We start from the raw sequence: 25,823 nt of genomic DNA on the forward strand, positions 1-25,823 counted from the left end.
ACCAAAATCGTATAAAAACTGTTAACTATAGAGGGCCCATCGTACAATCAGAGACAATACTGCAGCTCCAGGCACCCATCCCAAATCTTTGGGATATATTTTTAAGTTTCACCAAAATCGGGCAGAAATGTTACCACTAGTATCTCCACAAACAAATTGGAACGGAAGAACCTAAGCGACAACATAAAATATGGGCGTATAAAAATAATAAATAAACCCAGTACACTCATTTTATTTGGTCAACATCTTTAATAATATATAAAAGTACAAAGAACGAATCATTATATATACATGGATAAAGTTTCTCTCTCCCCCAGCAAATGAAAACCCACAGCGAGTAAATCAACGTTTTCTTTACAAAAGAAACTGTCTCCATCGCTGTAGACAGGGGAAGTAAATACAATGAAAAATATACGTAATATAATATAATAATTGACACGCACAGACACACACATATATGATGAATAAAAATTATCAGTATTTACCTGTGTACATATAAAGATTTTACATGGAAGATAAGTAAATCGAAAGGCTTTTTAGGACTCGAGGCACTTTCTGTGGTTTCTACTTAATACCAGACGAAATATCCTTGCCAGGATCTGCAGTGTTGGCAAAAACTGTGGATGGGCGAACAGACCGACAGACAGGGCTGACAACAAGATATATTGTAGCTTTGGCTACCAGCACAATGTATATGGAATATAGTACTAGTTATGGATCGTTGGTGGATTCACCCCAACTTCAATTCTCGACTGAAGATGTTCAAAATAAACGAAGAAAACAACCCTACCTCTGTCCGAATCCCGAGAGAAACAAACCATTATAGATAGATACGACAGATCCTATATAGAGTTTAGAAATGTTAAAGATAGGTTGCCAGGCAACGGAACATACACCCACAGCAGCTAAGTCGTCCGTGCAGTCAACAAGAGTTGTCACATATTTTTTCTATTGTCGGTAATGAAAAATTTATAATACACTAAAATCTGATTAAGAGTAACAACTTTACTCATTAAGTAATAATCAGAAAATCATTAGAAATTGTTTGGCTTTTAGTTCTGCCCCATGCTAACGTTTCGTATACGAAATATTTCATATCATGAATTTAGCTGTTCAAGTTATCAAAATTCATTGAAAATCAATATACTTGTTCTCTCAAGACCTTAAGCTCTGTTTATCAATCGGATGATAACTTTGGTCTCTAGAGCATCCACAAAATTTTTCAAAGTGATCAAGGGCCATAACACTGGTAGTAATTATCGGAAATCGGTGAAAATCAATAGGATATAAACTTTAGCCTCTAGAGCGTCCACAAGCAATTGTGGACGCCGGACAGACGGACGGGCGTGGGAGACGACAATATACGACCACATGTCAATGTGGGCGTATAAAAACTCCTCAACTTCTGCAAAATAATGGTATGTCGTTTTCACAAATATATTCCAGGTCGACTGCACAATTAATTATAAATGTTTAAACATGAAACGGGAAAATCTCCATGTAAATCCATATATCCTCCCGACTACCCAATAGGTTACTATTGTTTGAACGAGGGAGGTAGAACCCTCTGGTTGAATGCAGGATAGACCCAATACTGGTTCTATTAGAGGACGGCTCTATAATGGCCACATAATATAGATAGTTACATCAGGGCATAAACGAATATTTCGATCTGATTTCTCGTACAATAAAAAGTAGCCACATTGTTATTTTGTAGATCTATACCATCAGTTTACAACTGTAATGTTTCTCTGTAAGAGACTGGCCTTGCCATGTTTACGTTCATCTGAGAAAGCATGAATTTCCCGCGTTATCGGGTCACGTGCTACTCCTTGCACCACTGCCATATATGTCGTTCTCTCTGTATATTTATGTCCATATTGATTATGGAGTAAATTCATAACATCCTGAAAATATAGAATTTTGTTATTAATGTTATTCTTATCTTAATATCAAGGAAGCATCAGATTTAGCCCAGGAGATAATAAATGAGGACCTAACAATATTGTATAAAACGTATGAAAATGAGGGACTAGCATCCTTGTATAAATGATGACTTAACATCGCTGTATAAACCGTATGGAAATGAGGACCGTTGTATAATCCGTATGAATAGGGACTAGCATCGATCCAATTTTACTTGGATAATATTAATATAAATTCAGTTCAAACAACACTAACCTTAGAAAACTTTTGTTCAAATATGACGTGATTAGGAAATAATTGATGATGAAATCTTAAAGTTTGTATAGCTTCTTTCACTGACTGGTCTAGCCATAAAATTCTAGCCGCTACCTGAAAAATATAAACAAGCGCAACAACCCATGAAGTAATTATTAGAGATTGTTGGTAGCCTACTCAATAGGCCTTTTCATCCCATAAATATATACATTGTGCATTAATTTCAAGTCAGCGGAATGATTACTAACGCTATTAAGAGTATAAAGCTAAAATTAGTTACAATAAATAAGTGAAAACGAATAGACTTCGCTGTTTCATGAACTTAAATATAAGTGCGGGCTGTAATTCTGGTGGACGAACTTGGTACTCCACAAGCACTACTGCGGCAATGAGCGCGTATGTCAGACTTACGCTTTCCACGGAATTGCGAAGAAATTTTTCCACTTTGAATAAGCCAGACGTGCAAAATACAAACTTTCAAAATACAAACTTGAGCATTAACAGTAGTTATTCTGGCCCCACCAGATGAACCCATAACTAAAACAGCTTCGCCATTATTGTCTACAAATATGGCGGGGCACATGGATGACAATGGAGTCTTCCCTGGTGCTACGTAGTTTGAAGTTTGAGACTGAAATAGAGAGAATAACATTACCCCGAATTAGACATTTATCTGTTAAAATGCTCAAATGAACATAAAGCTGCCCGCACAATGTTACAATAAACGAATGTTCAAATTATTACTACTTTGAAATCTTCAATGGCCGGGGAACAAATAAATCGATTTGATGAGACAGGGTTCAATTAATACTTCGCTACGCTAAACTAAGATATTTTGTAATTTAACAAGCCCAAAGCATTATTCATTTTTTTTTTGAATAGCCGAATGGGTAGCACGTGCGATCTGTATCATAAGGTCTGCCATTGAGTCAACTGGCGTGGTTTCGATTCTCCGGTTGTACGTTGCAAGGAGTAGGGTCGCTTGTCCAACCTCGTGGGTTTTCTCTGGGTCCTCCGGTTTCCTCTCACCGCTAAAGACCCCTACGCGCAAGCGAATTGTTATCCCGAAATGATCTAGTTTGTGTCGAGTTGACGTTAAACACCATTTCTCTCTCTTTCTCTCTCTTATTAATTTTGTATTTCAATACCGTATTAATTGAGTTGATTTGCACACACGGGAATGTTAAAACATAAAACATCCCTCGGTAATTCAGTAATGATCAAAAGTAGGTTGCCAGGCAACAAAATATACGCCCACAGCAGCTAAGTAATTCGGGTAGTCAACAAAGGTTTTGCATATAAGAGTAGGCCGTGGTGCCGCTGTCCGGGCAAAATTTCCCTCACAGCACACTGTATGGCGTATGCCCGTCATCATTAGCCCAGTTCGGAGCAGAACAGTGGACGTTAAATCCTATTTCATTTCATTTCATTTCAGTGCCAGGAAAGCGGTGCAACACCCTACTCTTATATCGAATTCCAACTGCCAATGAATCTTTTACGTGCACGCTAATGTAAACACAGGTTTCCGTCCCATCCAGACGACTATACGTTGTCCCTTTCCAGGCGAGTAACAATTAAGTTATTATCTGAAAATATTAAAATTTGTTTCATTATTTGATTCATGACCGTAAACACTGTTTACAAATTTACAGTCAATCGGATATGAACTTTAATCTCTAGAGGACCGACGGACAGACCGATGAGGCGAACGACAATTTACGACCACATTTGAAGTGGGTGTATAAAAATGGTCCGGGGTCGGTTGCTTAAAACTTAACGATCCGTTAAACTCTAACGGATCGTTATCTTGCTAACGCCACGTTTGTTAACGATCCATTTAATTTCTGTTGCTGGAAAGTCAATTCAGTATCCGTTATCTAACGGACTGATTAAAGTTAATCCAAGAGAAGACTGTTGGCCATTGGCTGAATTTTATTTTTTTTAAATTCAATGTACATGTATAACAACTTCATAGAAGTTGGTATTAACAAGAAACTGAAGAAAGTGGGACAACTGTGTACTATGTTCACAAAACTTGATTAAAGACAAAAAGATAACTGTAGAATTTACTACAGAAAACACTATAAAAATCTATCGAATACTATAATAGAATTCTATAGAAAATTACACTTTGTTAATCTATAGGAATTTTTGCTGAGGGTATACTAACAACCGACTAATGGCATCGTTAAACAGATAACGGAATCTAACACCTTTGTTAAATATACTCTTACAAAAAAGTAGGGGATATTCAGAAACAATACAAAACTGCGAAATGCACTGCTGTTTTTATTAGAGATAACCAGTGTATGTTAACAACAGGCCAGTTGCCTACACATGAACATAAACAGGTCATATGGGCCGCTTATCTAGCGGCCCCATTTCACTCGAAAAGAGATACACTGTCAAATGTGAAAATGGACGTACTTGCTTTTTGTCTTAATAGTGAGTAATTACTCCACCAATCCTCAGACATTCAGCAATTCGTCGTGGCATGCTCCTAATCAACTGTCCAATCACGATTTGGGCCAATCTGACCCACTCCTCTTGCAGTGCCACGGCTAATTCTTGCAGTGTTGACGTTGACATCGACGAACACGTCTCCCGATCATGTCCCAGACATGCTCTATAGGGGAAAGATCTGGACTCATGGCTGGGCAAGGCACATGGACAATATGGTGACGCTGGAGGTAGTCTTTCACGACACGAGCGCGGTGGGCACGGGCATTATCATCTTGAAAGATGAAACGTCGACCTGCACGTTGAGCAAAGGGCAGAACTATCGGTGCCAGGATGTGTTCACGGTAGGACGACCTGAACGAGGTCTATCATCAACATTGTGTGTTAGTTGGTACCGGTTCACAGACTGTGACACATGAAGCATGTTGGCTACTGCTCGCTTTGTAGAACCCATTTGAAGCATGCCAATTGCACGTAGACGTTCATCATGTTGAAGACATCTCATTGCTAATTAAACGTAACACACTAAAGCAAAGATACGCTTAATCTTATGCAAGAACAGATAGGAAAGCAAACATGGATAGGATAAACCAGCACGCGGCAGTTTTCATAAACCCTTCCTTAAAGTGACAAATTTGACAACGAACCCCCTCCCACGTGTATAGCGCCATATTGCGTGTCGCACCTGCAGCTCAGTGGTTCTGTTGTTGCGATAAGTTCTTCATCTGTGAACATACTCTCAAAGCATGTCAAGTGTCAATGGCTATTTATCATATCAGAACCTGCATAGGTATTTGCATTTCAATATCCTTTACTTTTTTTAAGAGTATATAACGGCAAGTTAACATCACGATAAAGTTAACGGGGCTTCCAGCAACAGACTTTCTCTCCGTTAGAGATAACAATCCGTTAACTCCATGTTAACCAATCGTTATAAGTTAACGGAGTTTTGAACAACCGACTCTCGAACTACATTTTCGAAAATTAAATATAAATGTTAATGGATAAAATTCAAGGGCAAGACGTACTTTAAGCTGGTCCAGAACTGTTTTATCCGGGAATGAAAAATCAGCCATTTCATTGTTCAATATAATACCCGTTGATGGAGAATATAACAAGGAGCCAAAGCTGTAAAAAAGAAACAATACTAAGAAAATAGAATGGCATAATCATGGGCAATAACTCGATAAGCAATTATCAGAAATTATAGAGAGTGAGCAATTAACGGAAATTGTCGGTAGAGCGTTCACCAGATTCTACCATAACAGGGGCCATAACTGTGGAAGTGTGGAACGTTTAAAAGATTCCACTAGCCGAGGTCATAGTTGTAGAAGTACGGATTCTACAAAGTGATCAAATGCATTAACAGTAAACTCAATATAGGCATCTTTATCTTAATCATTTAAACAAATATACAACCAAATTTCAAAGAGGGGGGGGGGGGATAAAATCCATCCTCAAATGACAGATATGTATAATACAGTACCGAACAATCTCCGACAGTAAAATAATCCCGCTATTGTTTTTTTTTAAAAAAATGTAAAAGATTTTTGAAGATTGCGAAAATGATTACCTATAAAAACAATAAATTCTAGGATCACTCAAAATTTATTGTCTACTGACATACTACTAAACAAATCTTCAGTTTGATTTATTTTATGATTCATGGCATGATATATATGAGTTGATAATAACTGACTTTCGCCAATCCCAAGAATACACGCATTTACTGTAACAACAAACCTGAATTCTCTTTCTAATGGTGACGGCAGGAAAAAGATCAAATATAATATTCTACTCTTTCGAATACGACTGAAACAACACAATAGGACGATAGCTGAACTACGACATTGCTGTACCAATAACGATATTCTCATTACTTACTAATAGTTAATGGTTGATGTAACTGCCACAGCATCTCCATCTGGTCCTATTATAGAAATATGCGTTGTACCGTAACTATCCCAATTACCACTAGTTAAATTAGTATAATAAGTTGTATTATGGGTAAAACTGGTGTCTATTTGTTCACGTAAAAAGTCGGCATATTCCGGTGAGACCATTTTATTCATCAACTAAAAGAGTTAATTAGATGTTATTTGAAATAATAAATGAAAGGTATGTATGGTTAGATTTTGTTATTCGAACCCGAATATCCAAGAACCTAATGCTACAACAGCAGAAAGGGCAATGAAACGGATGAAAAAGCAACCATTGAAACTCAATAAGCTACTTCTCCACATTGATATATTATAAACACAGCATATAACGAAATGAAATGAAATGGGGTTTAACGTCCTACTGTTCTGCTCCTAAACTGGTCCATACAGTGTGCTATGAGGGAAATTTTGCCCGGGCAGCGGGACTACGGCCTACTCTTATATCGAATTCCAACTGCCAGGGATCTTTTACGTGCACGCCAATGTGTACACGGGACCTCGGTTTTTCGTCCCGGCTGTCCTTGTCAGGCCCTCCGTCCTGCATCACTGACAAGGGGAAACCACGCTGGAAAATTTGGATGAACTTTCTCGGCTAATGCAGGGATCGAACACCCGACCGCCAGGCTAGCGAGCCAGCGTCTTACCCACTTAGCCACGTGATTCCCCATATAACGACGAACGAACGGATAGGGGTAACTGCAATATACAACGATATGTCATACCCTATTTGGTAGCACGTTTTATCGGCACCTCCTTGTCACATATCCATCTATTGTATTATTTCAACTCGTCTTCATTGGCCCAGTTGGTGTAGAAAAGCAGGACTTTAAATCTCATTTCATTTCATGTGTATTACTTCAAACAATGATTCGGCGATTTAAACCATGACAGGCAGGTATATCCTGTTTGGATTTACTGCGGGATATCTCACTCCAACAATTGAACTCCCCATAAAATAGACCAATTTGGCGAACACACAAAGCTGGTCGTGATATCCGTTTTCGTGTTTACAATGAAACACCCATATTTAATTGTTTATAATTTCACGAAAAGAGTGTTTTAGTGTGACAATCAGATATAGAAATTATGATATATCTAATAAACATTATAATCATTTAAAGGGGCCTCACTTGTAAAATTATCATTACTGTATGCTCGGTTTTCTGTATTAGAAAATGGTATAACATGCGATAATCAGACGCTTTCAAAGTTTTACACAAGAGCCCCGTACAGAAGGAGACACCAAACGTAACTGAAGGCCGGTAGATATTCATCACATATGGCCACCACGATAATTTCATTGTAATTAGTTAAAAGGGAAGGGGGCTCGTTTATGAAAGATTTTATAATTAAACAAATGAAAGAGGTGATACTTACATTTTCCAAGTTGACAAACAAAGGGTCAGCTAATTTCAAACGATCAGCGTAAACGAATTTAAAAGATTCTATCATTTTATGATACATAGCTGCCTTTTTATCTAAACTTGATAAATCATCGGCCGTGAAGTTAAAACCTGTTAATATAGCAATAGATCAGTACTATTAAGAAATTTGATGCATATGACCCTTTAATTTTGTTCAAATAGCCTTCATTTGGGAGAGCACGGCGTTTCAAAGTAGAATATCCACCATTTATTAAAATTGTAATGTTATCATTTTTTTCCGCGTTATTAACTAGATATCATACAAATTATCACCCGTTAACTGTTTAAGATTTGTAAACCGCGATAGAGCTGCCATTTCTTGCACTGTATAAATATTAATAAATAATATTTAATTATCTACCTTCCATAATTTTTAAAATTAGTCCCATAACAGGTCCACCACTTGGCGCACCTAATGTGTGCAGAGTTATATTACCATATTGATAAGATATAGCTTGTGTATCTTTCAATTTATAATTCTTTAAATCATCCATTGTCAAAATACCATCTGAAAGTAACCCAATCAAACAATTTTAAAATAATTTTAAAAGTACGAAAAGGTGATTCTGGACGTATGCATATATACATGTAATGCATAATATTCAAATCTCCATGTAGATCATGTTAAGATTTAAGCAATATATAATTTATCCACGGTGCCGATTACTTTACCCTGCATTGCTTGCGGAGTTACTGCCTTATCTTCGCCGAATTCCACCTGCCACGGGTTCTTTTACGGGCACCCATAAACCGCAAAATAAATAATCCACTACCTGTTAGAGACCACTTTGTCCTTGTGTTGATTCTTCAAGCATATACCCTCACGTGTAACACAGACATAAACTGTCGTTGCCCATCCGAAAAGCCACCAGAAACTAGGATAAAAATCCCATGACACATTTTGGTTTGTGAGCCAGTGCCTTACCCCGTGAGCCACCATGGCTCCCTTGTTTCAAATAGCGTTTAATCACATTACCAGCTTATACAGGAAGAACAATCTGACTTTTCGGGCGGACGGGTAAAGTGAAAACAAAAATTATTATTTCATCTTTTTGGCAAAATAAAGAGCCCAAAATCTAATAAAACACTAATTTTACTAGACGTCTGTAACCTGTAATTTTTCGGGCATTTCAGGTACTGTCCCACCCCACCCCCAACATTCATCGAGTCTGTATGCCTATGTTTAGAGTGTTTACAAGAAATTGTGTACGACGAACGTGGGCGAAGTAGTATACGACCACATTTCCACATGATTTCCACATGATTAATGGGGATAATCTTTTATGGCGAATCAGCAAATACAGTTTTATTTTTTAATGAATTGTCCAAATGCATCCCTACACTAAGTACTATTGAAAGGGATGCTATTCTTTACGACAAAAACAAAATGTTAAATTTTTATTCCTTACGGTAATCTGTAGATTTAGTTTAATAAATAAATAGTGGTAATCGCTAGTTGATTAAAAGAATTTGAACAACTTACTAAACTGTTTTATGTCTTTTATAAGTTTTCTAGCACCTTCCCCAGAATATAAATATTCTGGCCCTTCTTCAGCTAAACCCTGTAACGTTTCAGCAAATGTACGTCTATATATTGTACTATTTTCTTTTAATATTTTACCGTTTTCATCACAATATATTTTACTGAAAAAAACAATGTATGAGCATAGATAACAAAACAAATAATTCGCCATAAATTTCTGACCATTTGGTCATTGTATTGGTTTTCCCGGTATATTTTAATACGCCAATAATATATTCTTCGACATCTATCGTCGGACATGGCATTAGTATACGACTGCGTATCACTAACTTCCTTTCCCCCAATTTCAAAAACAATCGATACTAACCACAATTCAGGATATGACTCATTAAGTGTTGTGTTAAGATTTTTAGCCAAGCGGTTTCTTATAAATCTTAAACCACGAGCTGCCGACGCGGACAACGGTGCACCGTCTCTCGCCATTTTGATAGAAGGAGCAAATAAATCTTTCCATGGTATTTTTCCATATTTTTGATGAGCCGCCCAGTAAGCTTTTACTTCTCCAGGAACAGCAATTGATAGTGGACCTAGAAAATATAGTAAAATATTTCGGTGTTTAAGCATGTTTTAAATATACACACCCTCATACAATATTACATATACAAATGGTAATATAAATAAACAAATCATTTATCTCATTGGCAGGGAGCATGTTCATCTATATATGTCTCGCTCACCTAACGCCTGTATACAATCTAAAATATTTTATTAGCCTCACATAAAAGGAAGATTTAGTGCATTATCTTTCTGTAATTTCCAATCTCGTGGGTTTTCTCCGGGTCCTCCGGTTTCCTCCCACTGCTAAAGACCCCTACGCGCAAGCGAATTATTGAAATAAAATTGAACCATGTGTTAGTCCCGAAATGACCTATTTTGTGTCGAGTGGACGTTAAAACCATATAGTGGCATACAATTTAAGGCTTCGTAAACCTTTAATTTGCGGCTAACTAGCGATAATGTTGTTTTTTACGATTACGTGTGCAATGGTGAAAAGTTTACCTGGCCAGTGCCTTTTTCAGGACACGCTGGTTGTTTGTCCAGTGCCTAAATCACACATGAAAACATACGCAGTTCATTTTAGCCAGATTCTCAAAATATTGAAGGGCGATTACTCCATTTAATTGTGCCATTTTTACTTATTACGATATTATTTAGTTTTCATGAGAACTGCAAAGTAGGATTTATAGAAAAAAATATTTATTCCATTTCAGTCTTTCTTATCTTTCAGTAGCACTATCTACGGCATGTGTCATAAACCATGAAAGCGTGGGTGAAACAAATGGCCAAGGTTAACACTTTGCATATCAAATTTCTGATACGGTTTCAGTGGCAGGAATTATAAATAACAGATGGTGATGTATAGTACTCACCAAATAAAGGTGACTTGTTGGTATACTTGTTGAAAGTTGCGGCTTTTGGGGCAACTTCTCGTCCATTAATAACGTCAGCAGATTGTCTCTGTTGATCGTAAAGCACCATAAAACAACCTGTAGTATACACATACCAATTACTTAAATAAACATGTTTACATAAAGATACACCGTCTAATTGGCTGTTTTCCACGTTTCGCGAAGTAGCGGGTGTTTATAGCGTTCTGTTTTCTCTATATCCTGCTCCGGTAGACCCAAACACATGCTGTTAATTTTTAGACTGTGTCAATATTTTAAGTCTCAATTTGAACTCAGTTTTGAAATGAGTAGACTGCTTTTGATTTAGGTGAAAAATTAAATGGTCGATTTTATCTATTTGAAAATATTGCTTCCATAGATAAAGCCAGTGTTGAAATATAACCGATTTAGTTTTCAACTGTCGACACAGTAAGCCAAATTTTATACTAAAATTAGTAAACCTGGGGATTTCAGCTTAATTTCTTTTCCAAACAATCATTTATTCTTATTTTACCTCCCTCATAGGGTTGCGTGGTACTATTTTCTAAGCAATATTTTAATCTTAACTCACACCCACTGATAACAATGCCAAGTGGTTGCATGGTATACATATCTTACCTCCACCGATACCCATGCTATGTGGTTGCATGATACCATTACATAATAATGTAGCTATTGCTGCATCTACTGCTGAACCACCTATATCTAATATATCCCTGGAATAGAATTATATATTTAAACATATGTTATGGAGTTTTAAAAGAATTGCCAACACATTTCTACAAAAAATATTTTATATGGCGATTGAATCCAGACAGTAATTCTAGTATTGGGGTCATTTCAAACTACAATTTTACTATGTTAAACTGCAGTGATGGCAGGGAGTGGGGAGTTGTTATTACACGGACATCCCACGTTGTGAATTTACAACCTACTTAGATTATGGTTACATTTTTATATCGAGCACTGGATCCATAGGTTACAAGCATATATTAAAATAAAGTCATTCTCTCTATACCACCCACATCCGAACTCGCCAGTGCGAGTCTGCTGATAGAACTTGCTATTTCTTTCCCTCTGGAATCTACATGGGTGTCTGAACTATCACTCAGAGCTCTGATGGTTTTCTACCCTTGGGTTTCGGCTTTCAATTATCTAATTGGTCATATATGACGTAATTAATTATAATGATTGGTTACTTAGCTCAATGATGTAATGGTAATTTTCCTATCACATGTTTGGACCCATTTTTCTGTTATTCTCACAATATTTCATAAACAATTTAATTTGTGTTTTCAAATAAACTCGTACTAAAGTTAATATTTTGACAATGGAGAAGATAGATAAAACATATGTATTTATCAAATTATAAATCATGTCCTCTGGTGCACTTATATTCGCCTGATGCAATTTCGCATAAATTACCAAATTGTATTACAATTTATTCTTTTGTAGGTAATTGCGGGCATTTACAAGACAATTTCATACAAATTAGGTTTTAATTTTTGTCGTTTGATGGTTCACAAGGTTCTACAAACTGAAACAAGGTCCTTAATTCCGGAAGTAACTTACAAAAATTGTTGAAATTTGACAGGCTTTTTCGTTTTACTAATTGAAATAATGCATATAAATTTCACACAAATCGGATTACAACTTTTTCATTGGGGCGGTCACAAGAATCAAAGTACAACAATGGTCATAACTCTAGAAGTAATTGACGGAAATTGCTGAAATTCAATAGGATTTTTCGTTTCAATAAATGATATGTTGCGAATAACTTTCTCCATTCGCACGTTCACAGGGATCAACAAAGTGAAACAAGGGCTATAACTCTAGAATTAATTATTGGAAATTGCTGAAATTTAATAGGATTCTTCGTTTTACTAATTTAAATGAGGCATATAAATTTCATTACAAAATGATAAATTTTGTCGTTAGAGCGTTCACACGGTTCAAAAGTAAAACAAGGACGACAACTCCAGAAAAAATTAACGGAAATTATTGAAATTATATAAGCTTCTTCGTCTCACTGATGTAAACAGCAAGTATAAATCTTAAAAAAAGATCCGATGATAAATGTAGTCTGTAAAGTGTTCACAAGAAAATGTGGACGATAGACAGACGGACCGACGAACGGGGGCGACAACAATATACTTATCTCATAAAATAACTGGGAAGTACATTCACTTATAATAAAATCGTCAGTCAGAGTAACGTAATATGATTAGGTTTTACCTGCCAATATCTGAACATTTAGCATGGTCAGCAGCTACTGCTCCTACGGTTACTAATCGGACAGTCTTTTTTCTTTTGGATGGAAAATCTGTGGTACTATTAATTTCTGGTTCGGATATATCTTCTAACGTAGTCTGGTCAGTGACCCCTGCTTTTTGTAATTTTGATTTAGTTGTTTCGTCTACTGTCTTATCAACGATTTTTGTTTCGTTTAATTTTAACTCAGTGGTCACCTTGACACTAGTCGGTTCAGTGCTTATATAACTAATTGATTGGGTGGTCACCTGTACACGAGACTCGACGGTTGTATTTAATCCAGCTTTTGTTGTATCTTCTACGTAAGTGAGATCAACGCCGTTTTTTCTTTTTAACTTTCGCTCAAGCTCTTTTTCTAATTTAGTCCGTTCAGCATCTACAGGATCCCGTGTAGTAGATTGAAATTTTAACAATTCGGTTGTCTTTTCTATATGATCCCGAACGCTCACTATTTCCCTATTAATTTCTACATCAGATTGGTTTGCATGAGATATATTGATGGTTAAACCACCCGTATTCCCATTGCCACTTCTTGCACCCAAACGCACAGTTTCATTTTGGTCTAACGGTTTTGTCTTTTCTTCTAGAAGTTCGGGTAAGCCAAATCCAACACCTATACCAATTGCTAATAACCATACTATCATGACTATTAATATGATCAAGATTATGATTGAGCGTTTTTTCGACCATTTCTTCTTTTTACGTGGAATCTCAGACCCGTTCGGTACAGTGTTTGGAGAAGATAACAGACTGAAAATAAAAATAACATAAATACAAAATATAAGTATCATTTACTTCTAATGTGATATAAGTGAAAATCAAATACTGATTTTTTTTTAAGAGTCAGCCATTTTTATAATAATACTATGTTGCATTGTTTTAGATGACACAAAAGTCGTTACAAAATGACATTAATCTTTTTTTTTTGTTAACATGCCGTTTGGCTTCAGAAACGCTAGTAATACATTTCAAAGACCCATAGAAACAAATGGCTCATTTGATGTTTTCGTGATAAAGCGTGGAGCTCAGAACAAAGTAATTTGAAGTGTTTGGGCGATGTTATCAAAACGACAAATCGTTTCTATCATTTTCCTTATTCTATTTTGTAAACCTTGGAAAGGCATGCAGATCACAGGCTACTGGATGCTAATGGTTTTTCTCGAGTAGTTATCCTCTAGTTTAATCTACATATATTTATGTCTCCTGTCAGTCAACGCCTGGGGTGCTGCAGTTTGTATTTTTCATTTTTTACAGGCGAAAAAAATAAACTTGTTTATGGGTGTAACGTTACCAAAGTCATATCACATTCTAGAATTCGTGATTACTTATTAAGATGCATAACTGATGATACATCAGACAATATATGCCTAGATAGTATCTCTAATCACGACCTCTTTGTGGGGTACGCTAAGCAAATAATCACAGAAAATGTAGGGTAATTGTATTATAAACTTAACACGTCATCTTTTTATTACTTTGCCTAATAATTTCATACAAAAAACAAAAACTTTAGAGGTTAATTTGTATAATGAGAAACACTACAAAATGAGAGTCAACTAATAGGTTAAAACGGAAAATAATTAGATGATTTTAGATAAGAAAAGGCGTTTGTTTGGAGAGCGCGGGAGATATCGAGCTTTCCGGGATTTCAAGCATATAAATCAAACGCCAATATGTGAAGAAAGACCACGTTAACCTGCTTGAAAGTTTCGATTTAAATTGGTAAGTAGCCTGGAGCTGACTACTGTTTTTGCTCATCATGGTTACGTTAGTCAATTGGGAAATTTTATTGTGAAACTGGGTGATAATTTAAGAATGGCAACCTAACTCAGAAATAAAGATATTATAATAGAGACACTGACAAGGCTAGTATAATGGCTAATGACAAATGACTTAAAGTAGATCATATTATGTCTTTCAATGTATGCACAAGGTTCTATAGAATGAGCCGTTATAGGTAATTAACGGCCACTTTTGAAATTTTATAGTTGGCCTATCTGAACAAAGTACACATCTTATATATATTAAGCACGTCAGATAATCACTAATACGAGTAATGCATATAAATTTCATCAGATAATAACTGTCATTAGAGGGGCATTAGGTAAGATTAGATAAGGAGCTGACAGTTCTCGCTATTATACTTAAAAAAATAGATAACGAAAAGAGTATATATCCTGAAAATTTCAGTTAAATCGCTAGATATTAACCTAGATATTAGCGATTTAATTTTAGGCTAGCCTCGGTCGTCATTACTACCTTTGTTACGATAATATCCATTTTACGGTCATTTTATTCCCCACAAAACATATTCAAATCCACTAAAAATCCCATTTATCCGATGACCTCGAGATTTGATTATGATCTTGGTAAGTTAATTAAGGTCTAATTAATAATTTAGATAACATTTAAGGCCTAAAGGAGGACCTCCAATAGGATTAAGATTTAGCTTTAGCAGAACGCATGTTTAACTAAGATTCTACAAATTGATCTAGAGCTATAATTAGCTTGCGTTAAAGAGTACGGTCTTGAACGTGAACATGGTCTGTGACCAGCACAATTATGGTAGCTGTTATGATCTAGAAATGTAATCTTTGCACTAAATTCTACTGTTGATGACAAGATTAAATGACTGATGAAGATTAATTATATGTGAACATTAAGATGTGTTAACGTGTAGACTGACATGAAAGACTATCAACACCGTTGTAATTGGGCCTTTATAAAAAAAAAATAGGATAAATTGCATTTACTATCGTAGAGCTGCAGCCGTTATTCGAAAACAAACATCCCATTCTTTAAGTCAATTTTTGCTTCTGTTCCGATAAGCTTTTTGATAGCATATAGTCTGGAAAATTCTTAGATTGAGTCAAAAATTTGTTTTCAATAGCTTTTTGATATTGAAGTAGGAACCCGAAATCTTTTATTATTTATGATTTTCAGCATTTAATGTTTTCGTACTAAAACTAACAAAAATATTTCATTTCGGGGATTTTAGTTTCAAATATTCTATTTCAATGTCTAAAATCAATAAATCTATTTTTTAAACCTGGCCGAAATCAAGACAATAAGTCATCATGTGTAATAGACTTCAGATTACTGATTAACTGTTTCGCTTAATGAGATAATGAACTGCTTTCTTTTAAACATCACACAATTACTATCACAGTAAGTCAATTAATCTACAAATTGTTTTACCGGAACTCTAAGGACAACGAAACGCTTTTTCCAGTTGTAATAAATCGGTTAAACATATGTAATTTATCCAGTGAATGGTGCGCTTTGCCTCATGGACCCTCGCCAACACTGTTTTTTGCGCCCGCGGGATTTATCATCCATTTATAGTCCAGGAGCTAATGACAAAATAATATGGTCATCAGTTACAAAAGGTTTGATCCCCCAAATTGGTAGCAGGTGTTGGTAGGAGTAAAAATCAGTTGGTCAGATCGGGCACTGCTGGGGCGTATAGCCGCAGCAGCACCTTAAAGTAGCCCCCAGGGGGCCTAAAATTAGGTCATAAGTTACATGGCTGAAACTTTGTAGGGACAATGGTATCCATAGTCGGAGTAAATATTTCACAAATCTAACCAAAATTTCCGGGGCTTTCCCCAAGTCAGACCACGCCCAATATCGCCTCACGGGGCTAATAATATGGTCATCAGTTACATGGCTGAAACTTACCAGAAACGAAGATCCTCACTTGGTAAATACAATTTTCAAAAATCTAACCAAAAATTTGGGGGCTTACCCCAAGTCAGATCGCTCTAAAGTATGTCCGACCACACCCTAAAAATGGGGCTTTTTATATGGTCATAAGTTACATGGCTGAAACTTACCAGAAACAAAGATCCATACTTGGTAAATACAATTTTCAAAAATCTAACCAAAACTTTGGGGGCTTTCCCCAAGTCAGATCGCCCTAAAGTATGTCCGACCACACCCTAAAAATGGGGCTTTTTATATGGTCATAAGTTACATGGCTGAAACTTACTGGAAACAAAGATCCATACTTGGAAAACATATTTTTAAAAAATCTAACCAAAAATGTTGGGGCTTTCCTCAAGTCAGATCGTCCTAAAGCCCACCTGGCCACGCCCTAAAAGTGGGACTTTTTATATGGTCATCAGTTACATGGCTGAAACTTACCAGAAATATTGTTCCATGCATGAAAAATGTATTTTTCGAAAATCTAACCATAAATGTGGGGGCTTTCCCCAAGTCAGACAGGTCTTAAAATTGCAGCCCCACCCAACCCCTCTATATAAAGCTTATAATAATGTAATATCAATAATACATTGTTAAACCGCATCAAGATTCAAAATTATAGCACAAGAATAGAACAAATGTTTATTAGCTATGTGAAATCCTAAAATGAGCAATGGTATCAAGTGTTTTAGGAAGAGTAAGCATGTCATATCCCATTCACGACACCTCTTATGAATAGATAGTTAGGACTGATGTTAAATTTATGTCTTCAAACGTTCTGTATTCCATCACAACAACCCATTCAACAATGATTCAGAATGTTATTCAATATCTTATAACAAAGTGGACAATTTAAACAAATATTTCGAAGGTATTTATTGGATTAATAAGTTGCTTTGGTTTGAATTCGATAGTTTTTGCTGTTCCCGATCTTCAATAATGAATAACAACCTAATGGATTTTAAAAAATGTTAGTCAGTGATGAATTACTGAAATTATGAAATCTATTTATAGTTCTAATACATATAACTTTAGTTATCCTTCCTCCTCATTGGTAAATATTTGTTACGCACAACATTTAAATGATTTAAAATAAGTGAGTAAGTGTGGCTGGGTGATGCCAATAGTTAATCTGTCACACTTTTATGGTCACTACAAGAATTGTTTGATTCGTCATCGGAGTCCTTGCTTTCTTGGTCACTATCTTCATCTATGAAAATACTCTCAACTGACACGGGAGCAACATCACTATCAAACCACTTTAATTCATACACCCCATCATCATTTCAAACCCACCCTCTATTCTTTGGATGGAAATTGGGGAGATTATTCTTTGAAGCATTTATCCAGACACTACAAATATAATTCGCTCTCTTGATTTTCAAAGTTAATACCTGTGAGCATGGCGGCAAAGGGCTTGCTTCTATACCTTTAATACCAGAAAGACATCCATTTTTAGGCATCCTATAGATATAACAAACAAATCCTTCAATAACTATTTACTCCAGAAGGAATGAATTCACTTTTACCAAGAGAAAACAAGGCAATTATTAGTGATTGATGGTCAGTCTCAACAAAATCCCGAATGCCTACTGTATCATGAAGAGTGTCTTTACCAGAAAGAATTTCAACAAATCTATCGTAGTTTTAAGAAAGTAACCCAAGTTGATAGGTGTGGTGACACCATCATGCCAATGGGTGTTTCTTGGTTGCGCTCACTGGATGTAAATGTCAATTCTGTTTCGAGTTCCTCAATGCTATTGTAACTTTATGTATGTCCCAAACGATTAAGAATCTCATTAACCTTTTTACTGCCTTTAAGACTTTTCATTGAAAGACCCTGTTGTAGGTGTTTTGATGGCTTAGTCCCACCCCTGGTTAAAGAATAAATGACATGCTGACTAATGGAATTAATTCTCTTGACTTTGTTTTATCCACAATTAGAGTATGGACCAACTAGTAGATGTGTAAAGAAAGGGGAAACCATGTCTGGTACTGCTATTTCACCATTTATGATATGTTGTATGGTTAAATTTTCAGGCAGTTTCATTTTCTTCGTACTGAATATTTCTCATCGGAGTAAGAAAGTGACACTCTGAAGTTCTGAACTGTATGTTCAGTTTCGCTGGCGTTGTCAGATGCCTTGCGAACAGCGTCATCAACATTTAAACCTTTACTGAAGACAATATTACCACATCTTTTATTCCCACTGTCAATTGAAATATTCTCACCAAAGAATTTAACCAGCTTGTTCTGAAAATCGCTGAGCAAAATACCTAACTCTGTATAGTTTCCGCCACCAAATTCTAATAAACATGACTAATAGTATTGCAGTAATTTATTTAACAGGTAGACCTCTTGTTTTTCCCGAATAATGTCAGTCACAATACTACATAAAGCATCAAATGCTTTGGTATGTATATTCCTAGTATCATGTCATTCACTTTTATCATATGACCCGCTTACTTCTCGCATCTTTTCAACTCTGTGTTGATATTCTATTCTGCACATTGCATGATAATGAATGTCTTTGCCAATGAAATCTATATCTTGGATGTTCTTAAGCATATTTTCATCCTGAAAAATTGTTGCATATTCTTGAATATTTTTTTCGATTGTCTTTGTGAAACAGGTTATTACTGTCTGTTTGTGACCTTGATGTTTTCTGTTTGATTTACTGCAAAACCGGCAGACCTTCTCGAACACACCTGAACTGGATGCAGAAGTCAATGTTAAACATGATCTCATCAATTTTGGATTGGAATTTGGATTGACACTTTCATGTACTTCATCACTCTGTTTCTTTTGAATTTTAGATATCTCTGTAAATCTTCTACATCATTCCATATGAAATCCTGTTAACTCATATACAACTTTGGGGGCATAATTTCAGCATACTTCACACGTGACTTTTTACAGATTTCTAAAATTTTTGACAGTTTTGTAGAGTACCTTTCTTAAAAACAAGAATCGGCACCATTGCCAGAATGAAGAGAGCACCAGCCTTCGTACGATATGATGTATACCAGAATGAAATGAAATGAAATGGGGTTTAACGTCCTACTGTTTTGCTCCGAACTGGGCTAATGAAGACAGGCATACACCATGCAGTGTGCTATGAGGGAAATTTTGTCCGGACAGCGGCACTACGGCCTACTCTTATATCGAATTCCAACTGTCAAGGGATCTTTTACGTGCACGCCAATGTGTACACGGGACCTCGGGTTTTTCGTATCATCCGAATGACTAGACAGCTGTCCTTGTCAGGCCCTCCGTCCTGCATCACTGACAAGGGGAATCGCGCCGGAAAATCTGGATGAACTTTCTCGGCCAATGCAGGGATCGAACACCCCCGACCTCCAGGCTAGCGAGCCAGCGCCTTACCCACTTAGCCACCGTGATCCCCGTATACCAGAATAAAGAAGTAAGGATGGTTGATTTTTCTAACTTGACGTATTTGTATTTTTGTATGTATTTATCTACCGTAAACATGGACATATTTGTACTGGATCTACTCTAATTTTTATACATGCTTATATATATTACTGCTTGACTTTATGCCTTAATTCAGAATATTTGGAAATTTCAGTTATATTACCAATTGGATTGATTTTACCATCGTCTTTTTCAATTTCCATGTTGTATTAAGTTCTTAGACTTCAACTTGCAAAATGAATGAAATTTGTTCCGACTGTAAAAGTTACATACTTTTTGTGTGGAAGAAAACAAAATAATTGTACTCTATGAGACACTGTAACTGAAGACTAATATACAATACATGTATACCTATAGAATATTATATTGTACAAACTATTTATATTATGAGATAAAAAAGTTCATTTTTGGTGGCACAGAGATAACCTATTCTAATGATCACCATGGGAACTGCAAGACCCAAGTTATAAAACACATATTACAACACTTATTTCATTTCACACTTTTTAAAATGTAAATATGTTTAGATGATTTATATAGAGGTGGTGGGTGGGGATGCAATTCTAAGGCCCTTCTGACTTGTGGAAAGCCCCCACATTTATGGTTAGATTTTCGAAAATACATTTTTCATGCATGGAACAATATTTCTGGCAAGTTACAGCCATGTAACTGGTGTCCATATAAAAAGTCCCACTTTTAGGGCGTGGCCAGGTGGGCTTTAGGACGATCTGACTTGAGGAAAGCCCCAACATTTCTGGTTAGATTTGTGAAAAATATGTTTTCCAAGTATGGATCTTTGTTTCCAGTAAGTTTCAGCCATGTAACTTATGACCATATAAAAAAGCCCCATTTTTAGGGTGTGGTCGGACATACTTTAGAGTGGTCTGACTTGGGTAAAGCCCCCAAAATTTTGGTTAGATTTTTGAAAATTGTATTTACCAAGTATGGATCTTTGTTTCTGGTAAGTTTCAGCCATGTAACTTATGACCATATAAAAAGCCCCATTTTTAGGGTGTGGTCGGACATACTTTAGAGCGATCTGACTTGGTGAAAGCCCCCAAATTTTTGGTTAGATTTTTGAAACTTGTATTTACCAAGTGTGGATCTTCGTTTCTGGTAAGTTTCAGCCATGTAACTGATGACCATATTATTAGCCCCGTGTGGCGATATTGGGCGTGGTCTGACTTGGGGAAAGCCCCGGAAATTTTGGTTAGATTTGTGAAATATTTACTCCGACTATGGATACCATTGTCCCTACAAAGTATTAGCCATGTAACTTATGACCTAATTTTAGGCCCCCTGGGGGCTACTTTAAGGTGCTGCTGCGGTTATACGCCCCAGCAGGGCCCGATCTGACCAATTGATTTTTACTCCTACCGACACCCGCTACAAATTTGGGGGATCAAACCTTTTGTAACTGATGACCATATTATTTTGTCATTAGCTCCTGGACTATTAACACAACTTCGTCATGTCGGGAATAAAATATGTTGGTGTTTTTTAGCAGTAAATCTAAGGAGAAACTGTGTGTGTGTGTGGGGGGGGGGGTGTAGGTATGCAATCCTAATCTTTATCGCACCCAAATCGGGGTCCTAAATGTTGTTTTGAGTAATCCGTCAAATAATTAAAAGAAAACGAAAACTGTAGTGAAAGGGCGGGGGTAAACGGATATTGTACACCACAAACATACGAAGTGACCCCTAATAAAAAGGCTACATCAATCAGTTGTATATTATAATTAACTTTTATTTTCCAAAATTTATTGATTGATTGTTGGACACGTAAAGACGCAAACTTCGTCTTCGGTAGATTATGAACAGAATATTAGTGTAAAATAAAGATATAATTATGTTGATCTCCCAAACTGTACTAACCATCATTCCAACCCCAACACAGAAGCCACTTTCTTTTGTTCGACTCCTAAACTCCTAGTCACACAGGGGAAAACTTACTCTGATCATTTATTCTTTTAACATGCTGTTGGATAAGATCAACTCGTAAGAGCTGTGTGGAAAAAACAACTATATCCCAGACGTAAAGTAAAGAGATCAGCGTCTGTTTTCAAGTCAAAAATATACAATACGAGCCATCTGAACGATCCTTTAATTGAAAGATATATACATAAAAACAATGTCGGCTCTCTTGGTGGTCTCTAATAGAGATGTATTGTATAATATGTAAACAACAAGTCAATTACGTGCAGGCATACACACGATATGCATCAATTACTGTGTAATTTATAATAATATGCTATAATTTGTCAACTGTACTGTGTATTAATTGATGTACATTAGCACTTGGCTATATACAAAAAAAAACTATGATCGCATTAAACGAAAAAGCTGTATGGTGCCGAACAAAGTAAGCTAAACGATTTAATGTGCTGGGATATCAACAAGAGTGGGGGTTAAAATATACAAAAGATGTCGTATCCGGAGTCGCCAGCAAATAAAGGTTATTCCCCACATTGATGGCTCGAGTCGTATCTTTACTTATATATATAAACCACAATGTTACATATGGACGGTTATTCTAGGATCAAACCCGATACTATCAATTGATGAATATTCTTTTGTTTTTATTTCTGACAATATGCAAATACCCACACTGAAATTAAAGGGCCAGTGGATACCTACTTGCAATTTTGATTTATAGAAGACCTGAAATGAAACTGTCTTCTGAATTTGTGCCCGTCCATAATTTTTGTACTTTGTATATTGTATGCTGTCCTCAATAAGGATTCTTCTATTGTATTCTAATTGCAAATTCAACACTACGTAGCCAAAATATAACTCTACATATTTGACGTGGATACACTGATCAGATGTAAAAAACTATTTGCTGCAATGAGTAATCAGATGACGGAAACCCCGAACAACGCCAATCGTAAAAATACAGCACAACCCTAAAATTTAATAAGTAAACTGGAATGGCCAAAACAGAATTCCATAATATTTTCCCAGATGGTTTGATTGTAAATTGCTAGGTTAAGTAATGATAAACTGAAAGTGCACCTTGAAATGCCATATGGTGTGAAACGACGAAGTGTCAGGAAAAGACATTACTCCAAACATCAGTAGAAAATGGAATACAGAAGTGCACGTGCTTGTCAAATGATGACAGGAATTCAAACCACACCGATCTACTGCCTATCCCCACATAGAAATTTTAAATAAAAACTTGTTTAACAAATCTTCTCAACAGACACAAGATGCGGGGTTGATTAATGACATCCGTCATTTTATATAACGATCAACCGTTGACATAGACCAGATTCTTCTAGGATTAAAAACTGAGCTCCTTTGTAGAGATTGAATAAATCACCCAATAACGAACACGCCCTACCGAGGTTCCGTGTGTGCATTAGCGTGCACGTAAAAGAACCTTTGACAGTTAGAATTCGAAATAAGAACAGGCCGCAGTGCCGATAATCTGGCAATAACATTTCTAATATATTGGATTTGTCCGTTTATATCAAGACGTTAACTTTGAGGTAGGTTGTCTTATTAACATGAGTTAGCTATGAAAGGAGTCAAATTTGTCTGAAAACTCTTCAATAAAACATACATGTTCTCGACAGCCGAGATATTAATAAACAGGGATTGGAAAATTTATTACAAGATACTATATACCAATCTACCAATTTTCTAACGTATTCGCCAATATAAAACCAACGTTGCCCTGAAACTTGACAAAAACTGCACACTCCGTTGCAGAAACATTGGTTATTAATTTGTAATTAATAACTTTATGATTGTTTTATGAAAATTGATTTTATGCGATACCATTCAATTAAAATTTAATTTTCACGGGTGACTCTCTTTCAAGTCGGAATTCTCTATAATTTATTTCGGAGGATTCATTTTACCTCCCAGGCAAATCTCTTGGTTAACTATCTTTTGATACTTATTAATGTTAAGAAATTTTAAATTACCTGTTCTTGTTAGTTTCATTTTCCTTTTCGAAAACTTCATTTTCAATATCCGACATTTTATCCTTTTATTTTCCGCTTATAGTTGCTTTGTAAGTAATATTATCCCTTTAAAACATGTACTCAAAAACTAAACAGAGGCTTACTTCAAGCTTAACGTATCACACATACTTCTACATTTAAACTAAAACATTAAAAACATATAGTTTTTTTTACTCATACATAAATTAATAAAACAGACAGAAGCCAAAACCGTGAGCTCAGATTGTTATGGAAACCGTAGTCAAGAGTTCACTTCCTCTTGGATACACGCAGACGTGAATTATGACAGAAATTTACAACTGTAAGCAGCTGACGTATAAAATAAGTGCGTATGTCAAGAATTGGAGAGAAGCAGAAACACCCCTCAATGGAAATAGATTACTTTAGTAATTTTGACGTATGTTCATCAACCGGTTTATAGAACCAAAACAAACAAAGGTACCCGCGTGGGAAGGCGGTTTTAATCGTCGATCAGAAGATATCCCATTTCCAACAACTGATAACTTTATGCCTCGACTAACAGTTCAAGATATGACAAACGCCTGCCATTTGCTGGGTTAGAAGTTGTGTACCTTACATTCATTTCCTAGATTTTGATTGAGGAAAACTGTTATCAATAGCTTTATAAACAAACATAACATAGCTGATGATTTAGTCCAGATTGCGCGTTTTAACAATATTGCATAGTATACATACATTTAAAGATGCTGTACTAGTTCCAAAATAGATAAATACAAATTTAACTGGCATTATGCATATTGTAGGTCTTTCTTTCGGCCTTAAATTATTGATTAGACATTAATTAACTTACTATGACCATAATCAAAGCTTGATGTCATCAGAAGCCTTCGGTATTAAGCCGATTTGAATACGGTTTGCGATTGATGAAATAATGGATAATCAAGACTTTGTTTATTATCGTAACAACGGAAGCTATGACAATCCGAGGCTACAACGCTATTATATTGCAAATAGCTTGGCTCAGTGTGAAGTAATTTGAATGGAATGTTCAACATATCTATTATCATTATCTATTTTTTTTAACTCTTTATCTAATCTTACCTAATGCAGCTTTAATATATCGAAACTTTCATTCAAATTATATTATTCTGAGCGAAGTTATCACTGTTTGCAGTTTTGAGAAGATGTTTTGTAAATTAAATGGCGACCGTATTTCAAACCGTTTAAATCTCCGCCATCCGATGTTCTAGAGAGTTGATTATAGGTTTGTCGAAATAATAGTTTATATAACATTTGAAGACAAAGTAAAAACCTGCAAAAGGCAGATTTAGCTCTTACATAACCATCTTTAATGGGCTGTCATTTATTGGCATGAATGTCCTTTTTTGGGGCACAATGAAAGATGTAAAGCGGATTAGAATCACGATACAAAATAGTGTACAACCTTTTGAATATGACAGCCATTTAGTGCATAGATATATTCTTAAAGTAGATAGTTCTCGGTGTGGAGCAGTTCTCTGTGTAGAGAATAACGTAAGCCCG

General features: G+C 35.9%; 1 protein-coding gene across 1 annotated transcript; it reads right to left on the bottom strand.

Moving 5' to 3' along the window:
- Positions 1-225: 225 nt before the first annotated feature.
- On the bottom strand, positions 226-24,562 carry LOC126823779 (glutathione hydrolase 1 proenzyme). Its single transcript, XM_050552753.2, has 13 exons — positions 24,282-24,562; positions 13,172-13,957; positions 11,555-11,652; positions 10,919-11,035; positions 9,856-10,075; positions 9,489-9,649; positions 8,367-8,513; positions 7,959-8,095; positions 6,526-6,716; positions 5,670-5,769; positions 2,672-2,812; positions 2,182-2,295; positions 226-1,907 (listed from the first exon to the last, which is right to left on the bottom strand). Exons 1-13 carry the CDS (start codon positions 24,335-24,337, stop codon positions 1,728-1,730), a joined length of 2,448 nt encoding a protein of 815 aa, XP_050408710.1. The 5' UTR covers positions 24,338-24,562; the 3' UTR covers positions 226-1,727.
- Positions 24,563-25,823: the final 1,261 nt, after the last annotated feature.

Source organism: Patella vulgata, chromosome 6 (assembly GCF_932274485.2).
Source record: "Patella vulgata chromosome 6, xgPatVulg1.2, whole genome shotgun sequence".
NCBI lineage: Eukaryota > Metazoa > Mollusca > Gastropoda > Patellidae > Patella > Patella vulgata.

Excerpts from the sequence above, each read along its gene's own strand:
- LOC126823779 (XM_050552753.2), bottom strand. The coding sequence starts at position 24,337 with ATGTCGGATATTGAAAATGAAGTTTTCGAAAAGGAAAATGAAACTAAC. Across the intron at positions 13,958-24,281 it reads AATGAAACTAACAAGAACAG|TCTGTTATCTTCTCCAAACA; the intron begins GTAATTTAAAAT and ends TTTTATTTTCAG. Across the intron at positions 6,717-7,958 it reads TGTTTGTCAACTTGGAAAAT|TTGATGAATAAAATGGTCTC; the intron begins GTAAGTATCACC and ends TAACTCTTTTAG.